The following is a 13,689-nucleotide window of genomic DNA, read 5'->3' on the forward strand; positions in this document are numbered from 1 at the left end:
TTAATATATTGGTGTGCTTCTTACCAAAAAAAAAAAAACTCTTTTTATTCACTTATCATCTTTCTTTCTTATTAAAAAAAAAGAAAGAAAAACAAAAAATCAATGGAAAAACTAAGATACTTCTGGCTTCGATCCTGTGTTACACGCATACGCTGCTAGCATGTTTTTTGCGTCACATTCCCCACAATCTTGCCACGTGTACGGAGATATCTGGTACTCACGGAGTTCACAAAGTAACCCCACGGATTTCTAGCCCAAGAGCAATTCAGGAAAACATGATTACTAAATATCTCGTCAACACATTTGGTTACCTTAGGATATTGGAATCATTTTTATACAAACCCCAAAACTCTTGATCGAACCTCGCCTTCTTCTCATTGTCGGGAATCAATTCCTCAACTCCTTCCGTTATCGTCACATGTTCTTCGAAAGGAACCAAATGACTAGGAACTGTATTCCCAGTCAACCATGGTTGAGCACCAGCAGATCCACCTGCAGCACCCACGGCATTTTTCTATTTCTGCTTTCAAATCATCTCCTGGTTCAGATCCTCATTCAACTTTTGTTTAAGAGAAGAATTTTCTGCCATTAACTCGGAAATTTTTAGCCCGTAGGACCCATCAAGCGGGTTTTTAATACCAGGTAAACTGTAGAAAATCGTGTCATATTTCTCTACCCGTGACCAGGTAACTAAACGAGTGTGCCGATTAAGGTAGACCACCAAACCTTGACAATTTACATGCCTATAAATCGAATTGTAATCAGAATCGAAGCTTGATTTGAAAGCGTCGTAATCGCTCTCTTTGTTGTTACCCAAAGAAAGATGTTTAGAGAAATCTAATGGTTCTAGATAGCTCATCTCTCTCCAGACAAGAGGGGCGTTATACTTTTTAGCCACCCTGGCGATATGGAACTTCCTCTATACCCAGCGAAGTTAGTAAAAAACAACTCTGGATCTGTATACCACGACATAGTTACTACTCACTGATGAGAGGGCAAGCTTCCACAAGAAATGATTCCTACAGCAACAGATGAAGTGGTCTGATCGACAAGAAGGTGTCACTACCTAATAATATTGAATCAACAAGATACAAGCAAGAACAATACCCAAGAAGTCAAAATAATGAAATTCTACAAACGAGATAAGAGAAGACTTATTATTACAGGCCAAGTAGGCAAACATGCATAAATACATAAATTCAATTTACTAAAACTTGGTTAGGATATCCCACACTAAGACTACTCTACTATAAAAGTATACAATTTGGGTTATGGGTTACACATAAAAGACCTATCCATGTGCTTTTCTTTGCCTACTAAAACTCAAGAATCCAACTATCCCAATGCTATAAACTTGGTTTCCCTTCAACATGGGAGCTCCTACTTTACAAAATTTTTATTCACAGATTTATTTATATCCCGCCACCATTCTTAGTCTTTCTCTGCACGTCCCTCTCCACGAGGCATTTTCTTTGTTCCAACTGAGACAAAAACGAGATTCATTAACTCAAAATAACAATGCATGAGTGAGGCTAATTCCTTAACTAATCTGCTGCCTATTCCATTTTTAGTGGTACTTTTAATATGATATGTATTCCATAGCCGAGAAACTATTTCTCGACCTCAGGGAAGATTCTTGCGTGAGTTATGCAGGGTTCCCCATATAACAATGCATAAGTGAGGTTATCATGCCATGACCGTAACCCTATGTATCAATTACATAGCCTCGACTTCAGGGAAGATCCATGCATGAATTATTTAGGTACCACGTATAATTCAACAGTCCAATCTTTTAGAAAAAAAATAACTAACATGCCATATACCAGAAGGGGAAAATTTATGGCAAATACAGAAAATGTGGTTGTGTTTGTGAGAGGGAGGATTTACCATCTTCAACATCCTTAAGCTGATAGTAATGTGGTGCGATCTCGACCAACCATTCTGGTTTCAATTCTGTGACCTGTAAGTTTTAACTCATTTTTTTTTAACATGGATGATCCTTATTGCCATAGGCCCATAGCCAGACGAAGCAAGAGGTAAATTCTTTGGTTCCAGGGTAATGACTTACCTGTCTCATATATTCTTTGGTCGTCATGACCAATTCATGGTAAATCACCCATCTTGGGAGCAGCTGAGACGAGAAGAAAAATGGGTGTTAGTCAACAAGATCAATCACATTAGACTCTTGGCTGCTGTATAAGTCCATATCCCCAATTATAACATGTAATTGGATTCTCATGTTTTTTAATTTTAGAGGTTTTACCCAACTTCAAGAAGAATGACAAAGAAAAGCAATAGACGTAATTTACCTGTGCCAGACCAGAACTTGGATGTATATGAACTGTTTGAGGATTCTTCACAGTTCGATAAGCTCCATTCTTTTGCAGCTTCGCAGTATGGTGGAAAAAACCTGGAAAGGAACATACAATTGATATTATAAGAAAAACACCAAATGCAACATTTGGAAAAGACAGACCTCCGAAAGAGAAAAATGGAAGAACCTGAAGTTATAGCCTTCTTTACGGGTTCCAAATCATTGGATTCAGATGTTAGTTCGATTTCAACCCTCTCCAATAATCCCTCCAGTTGGTCCCTAATATCTCGGGCGCGCTTCATACTCTTCACCTGACATTCAAACCAAATAATTCAAGATCTAAGCAGCAATAAATGACCCAATCCAAAAAGTTATTGTCTATAGCTACAACACTATAAAATGATACGAGCTGAACGAAGTCCTCAATAACTTCATGCGCTTTGAGCGGCAAGATTTTGAGAAGAAAACTGATTATGATTGGTTTGTTTCACACAAAACAGGTACCATTGATAAAGAAACCTCTACATAAGAACAGGAAATAATTTGTACTACGAAAGAGATACCAACTACCATGAGATGGTTCTGAAGATAGAATGTCCCATGGCCCCAAGCGCCCTCAAGTCGAACTTTGGAGTATAATAGCACATTCCCCAAAGTAAGTACCCATAAATAGCTAAATGGAAGGAGAAAAGAAATATCGAGGAAGGTCTTGTCTACCTGAATATAATTCTCATAGCACCACTGCGTTGAAAAGTTTGTCTCCTTCCACGAACTGTAAACCTGAGTAACATAGAATCAACCATGTTAAAGAGTACTATTTCCTCTGAGAAATGAAGAAAATTACATCTCCAGATCTGTGATGCGAAACATATATGAAATTTAGTGAAAGTGCAGAAGTCAGAAAAACACCTTAAGTAACGCTATATGGTCCCCAACATTCCCAGTGTGAAAATTCAACCTAGCATTATCTGCATGCACTTGTTTGTCCTTGGGACGGTAAAATATTGAATTTCCAATAGAGAGCATCGCCGCGATAGAAATAACCTCTTCAGAACATTTATACTTCTCTGAAGCGACTATCATTTTAGATAACATGGGATCAAGAGGAAACTCCGCCATCCTTCTTCCCACTTTAGTCAGCTCTCCTACACTATTCAGTGCATTGAGGGCAAACAAAGACTCCAAAGCTTTCAGTAATGCTTCCGTCGGTGGTGGGTCCATGAAGTCAAAATTCAACAAGTCATGAATGCCGAGACTCTTGAGAGTAAGAACAACGTTTGATAGATTAGTCCTCTGTATCTCCGGAACAGTGTTATCTTCCAAATCGTGAAGATAGTTATATGCTGTATATAAGCGGTAGCACTTTCCAGGGCCTGTTCGTCCAGATCGGCCTGCCCTTTGATTTGCAGACGCTTTTGATATGGGATTGATTAGTAAAGACTCCATCCCAGTCCTTGGATTATAGGACTTCATCTTGACAAACCCAGGATCAATCACGTATTTTATCCCATCAATTGTCAGAGATGTTTCTGCGATATTGGTCGCCAATACAACCTTTCTTGCCCCTTCAGGAGTTGGCTCAAATATTTTAGATTGCAGCTCAGTTGGAAGGTTCGCATAAATTGGGCATATGATCAGTTCAGCTATCTTCGATCCAAGTCCTCGTGTTCTATGTTTTAGAACCTCTTCTGCAGTTTCAATTTCCTCCTGTCCCGTTAGAAACACCAGAATATCACCAGGAGGTTGAGTAACATGAATTTGAAGAACGGTAACAACTGCAGCATCCAAGTAATCAGGTTCTGGTGCTTTAGTATAGTGAATATCAACAGGAAATCGTCTTCCGGGTATTTTGAATATTGGAGCAGAGTCGAAATAATCACTAAACTTCTCCGCATCCAGAGTTGCACTAGAAATAAGCAACTTTAAGTCGCTCCGGAACCGAGAAATGTCCTACCAAAAGGAAGAAAAAGTCAGCCAATTAATTCAGGCAGTATGACAGATACACATTCCAAAACACTGCTTTTTGTAGGCATATTTCATAGTAAAATTAAACAAGCTGGAGGAGTTCATGTGTACCTTAACCAGCCCGAATAAAATATCTGTTGACAGCGTTCTTTCATGTGCCTCATCCACCATCACAACACTGAAAATTTCAGACAAATTCAGCAACTTTTGACATTTCTATACAGTACATATGACGTGAAAACTATGCTTACCTGTAGCTTGCCAAGTCAGGTTCACCAAGAAATTCTCGTAGCAACATGCCATCTGTCATATACTTCAAGACTGTTTTATCTGAGGTGCAATCTTCAAAACGTATGGAATAACCGACCTGCGAGGATAATATACAATAATCAACATGCACTGTAACATCTTATACTGATTAGACTAACCAAACCATGCTTGTTCTTGGGATTGTCTAACTTCCCATTCTTCTGCTTGAGATGTTATACATAGGAATTCACTCTACGGAATGCAATTCATTGCATGTTTACATGTGAGAGCTTAATCAACAACAGCATTGAAAAAACAAATAGTGAAGAGCGAAAGCAACCAAAGAGACTCTACCTCGTGGCCAAGTTTAACGCCCATTTCCTGCGCAACTCGGGCAGAGACGCTCATAGCAGCCACACGACGTGGCTGGGTGCATCCAACCTGTAGAGAAGAAATAATTTAGTAAAAAATCATTACAAATTACAAACAACTACGGTGGTTATCTACACAGACAAGACAAGAACTCAAAAAAAGAAGCAGAGGGCTCTCTAGTCCCTAGACACTACACAAAAAATTAAGATAGTACTTGATGATTATCACACGGTGTTCCTTTTCCAACAGCACTTGTAAACACTTCAAATAAGTTTGAATTTCAAACACAAAGTTTATAATACCATTATTTTTAACAGGAAACTAAACTTCCTTAACCAGGCAACAGCCACACGTGGTGCATACTTAACAGTAACAGTCCCATGTAGATGTATCGTAGATGCATGTGCCGAAGTACGGGCCCAAAACATCATGATTAAGTATGGGGTACAAACGACAAACCAAAATGTGAAAAAAAAATGAAAAAGCCTCGGCATAAACTGTTTTATATTTAATACAAACTCCAAGATAATAGAATTTAAAGAAAGAAAAAGTTAAAAAAAGACAGAGAAATAAAGAGGGAAACATAAACCTTATCCTGAAAATAAAGGTAAAAGAAGTTCAGCATGAAGACATTTACTACAAGTTCAATAAGAAAGTAAGCCACACCTTTCCCCGTTTTGTGAAACCAGCTTCATGAAGATATTGGGGAATCTGCGTAGTCTTCCCAGAACCAGTCTCCCCGACAATGACAAGAACCTTGTAAGAGCACGAACGAAGAGCATATCAATAGCAGGTAAAAACAGTTAACTACCAAGGAAGGTTGACTGAGTAAAAAACATGTTTGATTCATAAACGGAAGATCCAGTCACAACTTATATATTGCAAACGGGATATATAAAACTCGGAGACAAGGTACAAATCCAAGACAATAAATAAGAAACCTGGTGCTCCTCGATAGCCTTTAGTAGGCGCTCTCGGTAATTGTAGATTGGAAGTGTCTTTCTAATTTCCTGAAACAAGAAGCAAATACAACAATCACCTAGTGCCAATTGAGTGTTTGTAGATGCAACCTAAGAAGTTTGGCATCACTAATGAGCAAAATCATAAGCATCGCAGGATAAACCATTGTGTAACGAGTGCTTGTCAAGAGTTTAAGTGAACATTGAAATAAAATTAATGAAATCGAATAACACAGCTGGATCAGAATGCCCACCTTGAGTTTCTGTAACTCTGATTTGTCACTAGAACTGTCAGGCTGATCACTTGTCAGTTCATCTTCATACTGTTGGATAAAACATAACCAGTCTCAGTCACAGACTTTCGGGTAAACCAGAAGAAGATCACAATCCATAATTGAACAAGCTAAGATGATCATATGCCACGTACCTTTTCACCATCCAGGACAGAAGCCTTGATGAAATCAATCTGGTCCTCGAACACATACCTAAACGATATTCAGAGCAATCACATAAAGATAACTACAAGAATACTAATACATTCTGCGGAATAGCTTTTTTCTACGATGTATATTCAAGTTAGCTAAGTATATAAAATATCACATCAAATTGAATAGTGGATTTGTAGCAGTGTCAACTTACTGATAATCATCTGACATTTTTTTATTTTTCGAACCATACTGTAGAGTTGCCTTCCCTGCAAGACCATAAGATAAGACTTTGAGTGCATGTTATGGAGAAAGCAGAAATGACACAGGAAAAAACTGAGAGTTACCGATTTGATGATCTTCCCATGCCTCCTGTTCTGCAAATGGGTTCATCTTATCTCCAGCACCATCCCTGATCAGAATGATGGAAGAGCAAAAGCTTTAGACAGACCTAAAACACGAAACAGCAAGACAGAAGGGAGTACACTCACGCACATATATAGTTAGATGTTTGGCTTCCCATCAAGATCAAACTGACCTGTATCGCTGCACCATAGTAGCAAATCGCTTCTCCTGATTTACGCCACGATCGAGGTCATCATAAGCGTCAGGCATCCTGTACTGCATTCCCACAAAAACAGGTATACTCCCATCAGATAATTAAGAACACGGATTGAAGAATTGAAGCAACGAGAAACAAGTGAAGCTTCAACAAAAACCCATAAAATGAGCTTCTGGGTCTAAAGCATCACACAAGGAAAGGAAGTTTTCTTCTCCTAACATCAACTTTCTATCCACATCCAGAAGAAAGTTTGGAGCTCCTTCATTAACATAGGAATGCATATATTATGGTACTGGACTAGCTTTTTGCACATATTTGATCAGCAACTACATTGGTAGCAGTCACAAACGAAGATTTCCATGAACCTATTTCCCAGCTCATAACAAACCTCTCACATCTACCTTACCAGTCACGCAAAGCATAATTATTTTACTTCAGGTCTCATTTTCCTCCAGTTTTAACTATTAATGAAATACACTAATTAGCAAGTGAGGCCTCACTGAGTAAGGCAAAAACAAGTCTGAACGCCGATAACTAGAGGCAAGTGGCAACATGACTAAGAATTCAGTAATTTTCAGAAATCGCGAAGGCAGAATTAAGCATGATAAGATTCAAAACATGCGTGCTCAGTTGGTATCCAGAGAAAATCTGAGATGATTGCAAGTAAAATTCAGTCCAGGGTATAACTGAACGAAGTCACTGAATTCTGCATTGATATTCTGAGGACATATGTTGCGTTTCAATACCAATTTCTAGTTTGGACCCAGTAATAAGAAGAAGGGCTGTGAGATAAATGTGCAACTTCTAGAAATGGTGCCACTTTCAAGTTTCAGTCTTTGCGCCTCTTCTATCAGAGGCTCGACGAGAACTGCAACCAAAATCTAACATTTATCTCTACTATGTTATCAAGGTGCTTCTGATATTTGCATCATACAAGATTTACTCCGCCCCAAACGCAGCCTAAGTTCTTAAATTTCACAGGCAAATTGTATGGTGCTAACAAACAACTGAATAGTTCAAAAAGCAAATGCCTCGTCAACAAACCAATAGTAAGCCATGCTTTAAAGTTACACAATATCATGTAGTCAAACAATTGGCAGTTCATATGAGTTAAAGCATCAGTTTGAACTTCTAGTATTCATATTTAGAACTTAAATGACGGCGCAAAAGGAACAGCTAATGCTAATAAGAATTTGCAACTACCTCATTAACATCCTCCGTCTCTTCTGACCGCTTTTTTACAGCGTCATAGATTTCTTTCTTGTACCTGCATTTGCACAATCCAGACCACATTCATCAGGCATCATGAACTATTATACAATACCAGGCAACACCATATTCATCAGGCGTCATGATTTATGTCATCTGACCCTGAATATTCACTTAAAAAAGGCAACAAGACAGCGGTTTGTACTTCAGATATAACAAAGTAGTATACTGATAATTTACATTTCATTTTACAATTATAAATAACAGTCAGTGCGAATATATATGCAATAATGGAGTTCGAAAGGAGTCAATTTGATACACTTGTAGCACTGTATAATAGAGCTTCCATGAGGCACCTGAATGAACCAGAAAGCTACTCTGAAAAGATTTTTTCTTTCCCAGTAAAGAAAAATTATTACCTTTGTTCGCGCAATTCTGCTTCTGCGAGCTTCACACCAGCGAAGAGATACTGTTCATCTTCTATATCATCCCTGAGATTAAAAGGTCATAGCATGTAGCGCCAACTAAGAATGCCATTCAAGTATACAATAAATCAATATCGACAACATTATGTACTATTCTAACATTCGTACCTGATCTCCTCCAATTTCTTTTGCTCCCTTTTCTTTAAATACTCTTGTCTTGAAACCACTCTGTGACAGAACCAACACAAGAAAGATAAATGGATAAATAAACTCGCTAAACAAATTATTAAATTAACTTAAAAACAAGAACCGAGTATGAGTATTTTGCACTACTGAAGTGTTACGGCAATGGATGGGATAATTGCACCATAACAATGAATTATTGTAGGTCGCTATACTACCCTCCCAAGGGGATGAAAAGCCTTGATTCAAAGAAAATAAATCCGCAAATAGAATCCAACATGTGAATTGATGTGTATAAGACTCGAAGTCGCCTTGTCCTCTATGCTAACTGGGACATAGAAATTTTCTGTGAGCATAAACTAAAGATTCTTACAGCATATACTTCCCAATGCAAGGGTTCAACCTCATTTCCTACTGCCGCTGCCTTTTCACAAGTTCTTGCAGGCTGCAGATTGTTTGAACTCATAATTTGCGACTAAAACCCAACTAAAAGAGATTAGCAAAGCCACAAGCTTCCATTGGAGGCTTTTGAAGTTTCGAAGGACGGGAGTTATAAGTTATGCAGTATCTTTTAGTTTGTCGGTGATGTCAGTATCTAGTATAAGCTTGGGGTGGTCACATGAGGAGTCTTATACCCAAAGTATAAATCCAGCCTTCATAGTAGCTTTCTAAGTTGAGCTTAATTGGAACTATGTTTAGGTTTCACATGATTGAATTTTCATAGTTTTCCCTTGGTCTAACTACGTGTTTACAGTCAACTGATACAAATGATTTGAGAATCTAGGAATCCGTCTCCTAGAAATGTATGAATCTTCTTGAGAGACAGAATACATTTAATTAATATGATTATCAGTATTGAGCCTCATGGTTTTCCAATATTTCCTTGTCTCCTATTACAGACTTTAAATAAAGAAGGAAACAGTTAAATAAGTATATTGATCTTTAAAGTATTTAACAAGTATATAATAATCACATACTGCAAGGCTAATTTAGTCCTTTATCACTTCAAGAATTAAAATATATGAGACTCAGGAACTGATGCATATACTAGTGATCACACTGCAACTCTACAAGGAAGAATATAACTATTTGAATTTGAAATGGAATAAAAAGTAGGATCGTAAATTCGCAATACAAAACAGACCTTAAAGCTTCAGTGTCATCTTTCTCCATGGCTTTGGATCTTCGAATTGCCTCCTCTGATAAACAACACCAATATCAGATTATTATCATTACACTGAAAGACTGTATAAAAGCTTCTACCACAAGGGCTTGTCATCAAGATCAATACCTTCTTCTCTACGCGATAATTTTTGCTCCGTCAACTGCCAATAGAAAAATGAAAACAAAAAGATGTCATTCCTATTCCCACATTGATCAAGACCACTTAAGGCAGTTGTGCAGGGAATTACAATACATATTCACAAGAGTGAGACACGGATTAAGTAACATTCTTCACCAAACGTTAAGCAATTGTGATACATGCGTGCAGCTTCCTGCATGTATAAAAGTATGTAAATAGGTCTTTACATACTGTTTACATGTAAATATACTGAGGGATATAGTTGCCCCTGCTTCACAACAAATAATGAGGGGAACAAATGAAAGTGCATGATGAGAATAAAAAATAAAAAAAGGTTCAAAGTGCACACTGAGAATATCCAGCTTATCATCTTACATCTTATTTTGTGGTACTTTCCTCTGAAAGACACTACTGAGGAACCTATTCATGCATGCACATGAGCTATATAATGAGTGCACACAAATTCCAATACATACCTTTCTAGTCCCAGCTGCATCTCTTTCTCTCAAATTTTTCTCCAGTTGTTTACGCTCTTCCTGATCTCGTAGTCTTGCTTCCTCTGTCTACATGAGGTAAAAATACGAACTCAAGCTTTAGATTCAAGAGAGACAAACCTATCTTAATATACTATGTAGGATAAGCTCCTATTCCAATGCAAATTTTACTACAAATAGAACTGCACTTGTGGAAACCGACCAAGCTCAATATGGAATCAATTAATAAAAAAAAATAAACCATAAAGAATCTTACCAGATTATTAATCAATTAAGGGCTTTGAGATACAAAGTGCGATGAATTTAAGTCCAACAAACAGAATATAAAGACAACAAACAGATTATTAATCAACTTATTCCATGGGGCCTGGACTAAGCATGAGAAATCATTGTTTTCTCCTGTTAGATGAAAAACAAAAACATTATTTTTCTCACTATAACAAATAACAATAAACACTCTGAGGAAGGCACAAGGACATTTGCAATATTAAACCCATCTAACAATGATAAGGGTACAGCGGACGTTGTTTTACACCAGGACTGGGTGTCTGACACAGCAACCTCAAAATGATAAGACTCTGCAAGGGGGTTGGGCATTGCTTGAGAATATTATAGGTGGACCACAGATAAAGAAAAACAAACATCCTACAAGTAAAAGGAGATACAGCTGAGCTATAAACAGAACCAGTGAAAGAGTAACTCTTAGAGAGTCAAAAGGTTAAATAAACTAATTGCACTTCATCTTATCCATTTTTCTTTAGAATTTTGTGAAATCCTAGAGGATATTGGGGACTGCCGTACCCACTTCCTTGACCACCAGTATTTGACAGCAGCATTAATAGTGATACATGTCGATACAGCAATTATTTTTAAAATGCATTCCACTTGTTACATGTACTTATAGTGAACGCCAAAAACCAAAGCAAGAAGAGGACTGCATCTACACCTAACTGTTAAGCTAGAAAACCATACTTCACTTTTTCTCTCATCCACGAAACTTGGAATGACAGTTTGACAACTCTTGTGCCCATGCTAGGTTCTCTTCATTACGACCGAAATGCACTATTTTCTAAAAACAATCTAATCTGTCAACAGGAAAGGGTTCACATAGCCCACTGGAAGATTTGTTACTATTAATCTTTCCTGCTTATATAGACATCCAGATACTAACACAGCCACAAATAATTAATCATATGAAAATAAGCAATTACACAAGTAGAAGTACAAAATAATGAAACGACTACTAATTCTGTACGAAAACGGAACATCTCCTGTGTCTCTATGTCTGGCCAAACTGCACTACATAGATTAATTGCCAACATCCCCAGGGACGGACTCAGAAATTCAGCATTATCCTTTTATGCCTGGACTGTAAGTTATGTGCAAGTCCAGGGCCTAGAAAAATTATCCTACAAACCTATTAAAAGGATCTGAGCTACAGCCTGGTTTAGCCCTCAAATAGGTCCATCCCTGCTCATCCCTATCCTAATTCCTAAGTGAAGTACTTGGCGAAGCAGAAAGCTGAATGAATTTGAAATCACTGGCATATAGGAATAATATGTAGTCGCTTTCTCCGAATCTAAGGTCAGGATTGAACAAGTCGCACTGCAACAAAAAAAAAAACATGTCCATCCAACTGGATTTCATCACTCTATAAAAGAAACAAGTACCTCTAAATTATCCTCGTCATATGATGCCTTTCTTTTAGCTCGTTTTTCATTAACTGGTTCGGCCATCACCTGCAGTATGCATTCAGTCAAAACATAAGTAATCAGTTGTTACAAGAACCAATAACATTTATCCCGACGGCTTACCAAAACCCAAACAAAAGTGACTTGTAAGTATACCTCATCTTCGTCGTCATAATCTTGATTTTCAATCTTCTTCCTGAAACTCTTTTCATGCGAATCCACTTTCTTAGGAGAGGGTATCTTCTGAACAGCCGCAATAACGTCCTCATCAGAGTCTGGTTCTAAAAGAGCGTAAGTCTGTTGTTTCCTAACTGACATAGCAGCCTCTTTCTCATCTCTTTGATAACTCTAATAAACGAAACCAACAAATTATCAATCAAACTATTCTAACTAAACCCTAATTTCATAAATATCAAACTATCAATCAAATACACATACATTTAACCCAGAGGATTTACGTGGGGCTCTGGCAAAAAGCTCTTGAGCAAATTTTCTTGTCTCAGTTGTTGAAGGCAAATTTGCAAACTCTACAAGCTTGGTATTAAGATCACTCGGCGAAGATGCTTGTTTAGCTACAGAATACAGTAACAATTTCACAAAGAAGAAATCATCATCAACCCTAGAAAAATCACTACATTATCATTAAATAAGTTGATAGAGAGAATGAGAGATTGTTATTTTACTAACCTAATCCAATAACGTATTGAATAACAGTGGCCTGAGAGAAATTTACAATTGACATCAACTTGTCTGAAACCCAAATTTTGAGATCTCCATCTCCCGCCATTCTATCTGTAATTACTTAAACTCCTTTCTCCGCTTCTTCAGATTCTAAACTACAAAACGAATCGGTTGTGATTTCTTTTAAGGTTTCTCAGAAATCCGATAGATAAACTGAAAATTAAACCCTAAATACGAAAAGGGGGGAACTGGAGAGTGAATGAAGATGAGTAAAGCAGAACAGAAATATGAGAGACGGGCGGGCAGGTACATTTTGTGTTCCGCATAAGCGGTCACTTAGAACAACCACAAGTTGCCTGGGCCAGTATGGGCTTTAATTAAAGGGGAAACTAGGCTCAGGCCCAACCCATGGATAACCCATAATATGAGGCCCTTAATTAAAAAAAGTTTAAATCTAGGCCCCGAGTTTTTAAAAGACCTTGATACCCTTATGCATATTGTCAAGCCCATACTTAAATAAAATTTAAATCTAGGCCCAAAATTATTAAATCTAGGCCCGAAATTATTAAAATACAGTGCGAAGGTGTAAACAGAAGTTACACATGCATATGGCATGTGTAACCAGAAGTTACACATCCTTATGATATGTGTAATGCAAAAGTTACACTTGTATATATATGCAAATAAATAGACATCAAAAAAAAAACACAAAAAAAAAGTTATTACTTTAATATTCATTTACAATAATTTCTTAGCATGTGTAACTAGAAGTTACACACGCATCTGTTTAGTGTAATTGAGAGTTACATATGTGTCTATCTAGTGTAACTGAGAGTTACACATGCATCTGACTTGTG

The 13,689-nt window shown here is 37.5% G+C and overlaps 1 protein-coding gene across 1 annotated transcript; it reads right to left on the reverse strand.

Moving 5' to 3' along the window:
• Window positions 1-1,089: 1,089 nt before the first annotated feature.
• Window positions 1,090-13,142, reverse strand: LOC113343122 (pre-mRNA-splicing factor ATP-dependent RNA helicase DEAH1-like). The gene is made up of 27 exons (XM_026587420.1): window positions 12,839-13,142; window positions 12,590-12,723; window positions 12,308-12,499; window positions 12,131-12,199; window positions 10,443-10,529; window positions 9,955-9,988; window positions 9,808-9,862; window positions 8,649-8,708; window positions 8,475-8,546; window positions 8,050-8,113; window positions 6,823-6,905; window positions 6,632-6,696; window positions 6,499-6,553; window positions 6,287-6,344; window positions 6,114-6,182; window positions 5,842-5,910; window positions 5,567-5,656; window positions 4,883-4,969; window positions 4,531-4,646; window positions 4,391-4,457; window positions 3,224-4,264; window positions 3,032-3,094; window positions 2,502-2,625; window positions 2,310-2,410; window positions 2,069-2,131; window positions 1,888-1,960; window positions 1,090-1,481 (listed from the first exon to the last, which is right to left on the reverse strand). Exons 1-27 carry the CDS (start codon window positions 12,936-12,938, stop codon window positions 1,432-1,434), a joined length of 3,141 nt encoding a protein of 1,046 aa, XP_026443205.1. The 5' UTR covers window positions 12,939-13,142; the 3' UTR covers window positions 1,090-1,431.
• Window positions 13,143-13,689: the final 547 nt, after the last annotated feature.

This window comes from Papaver somniferum, unplaced genomic scaffold (assembly GCF_003573695.1).
Source record: "Papaver somniferum cultivar HN1 unplaced genomic scaffold, ASM357369v1 unplaced-scaffold_54, whole genome shotgun sequence".
In the NCBI taxonomy this organism is placed as follows: Eukaryota; Viridiplantae; Streptophyta; class Magnoliopsida; order Ranunculales; family Papaveraceae; genus Papaver; species Papaver somniferum.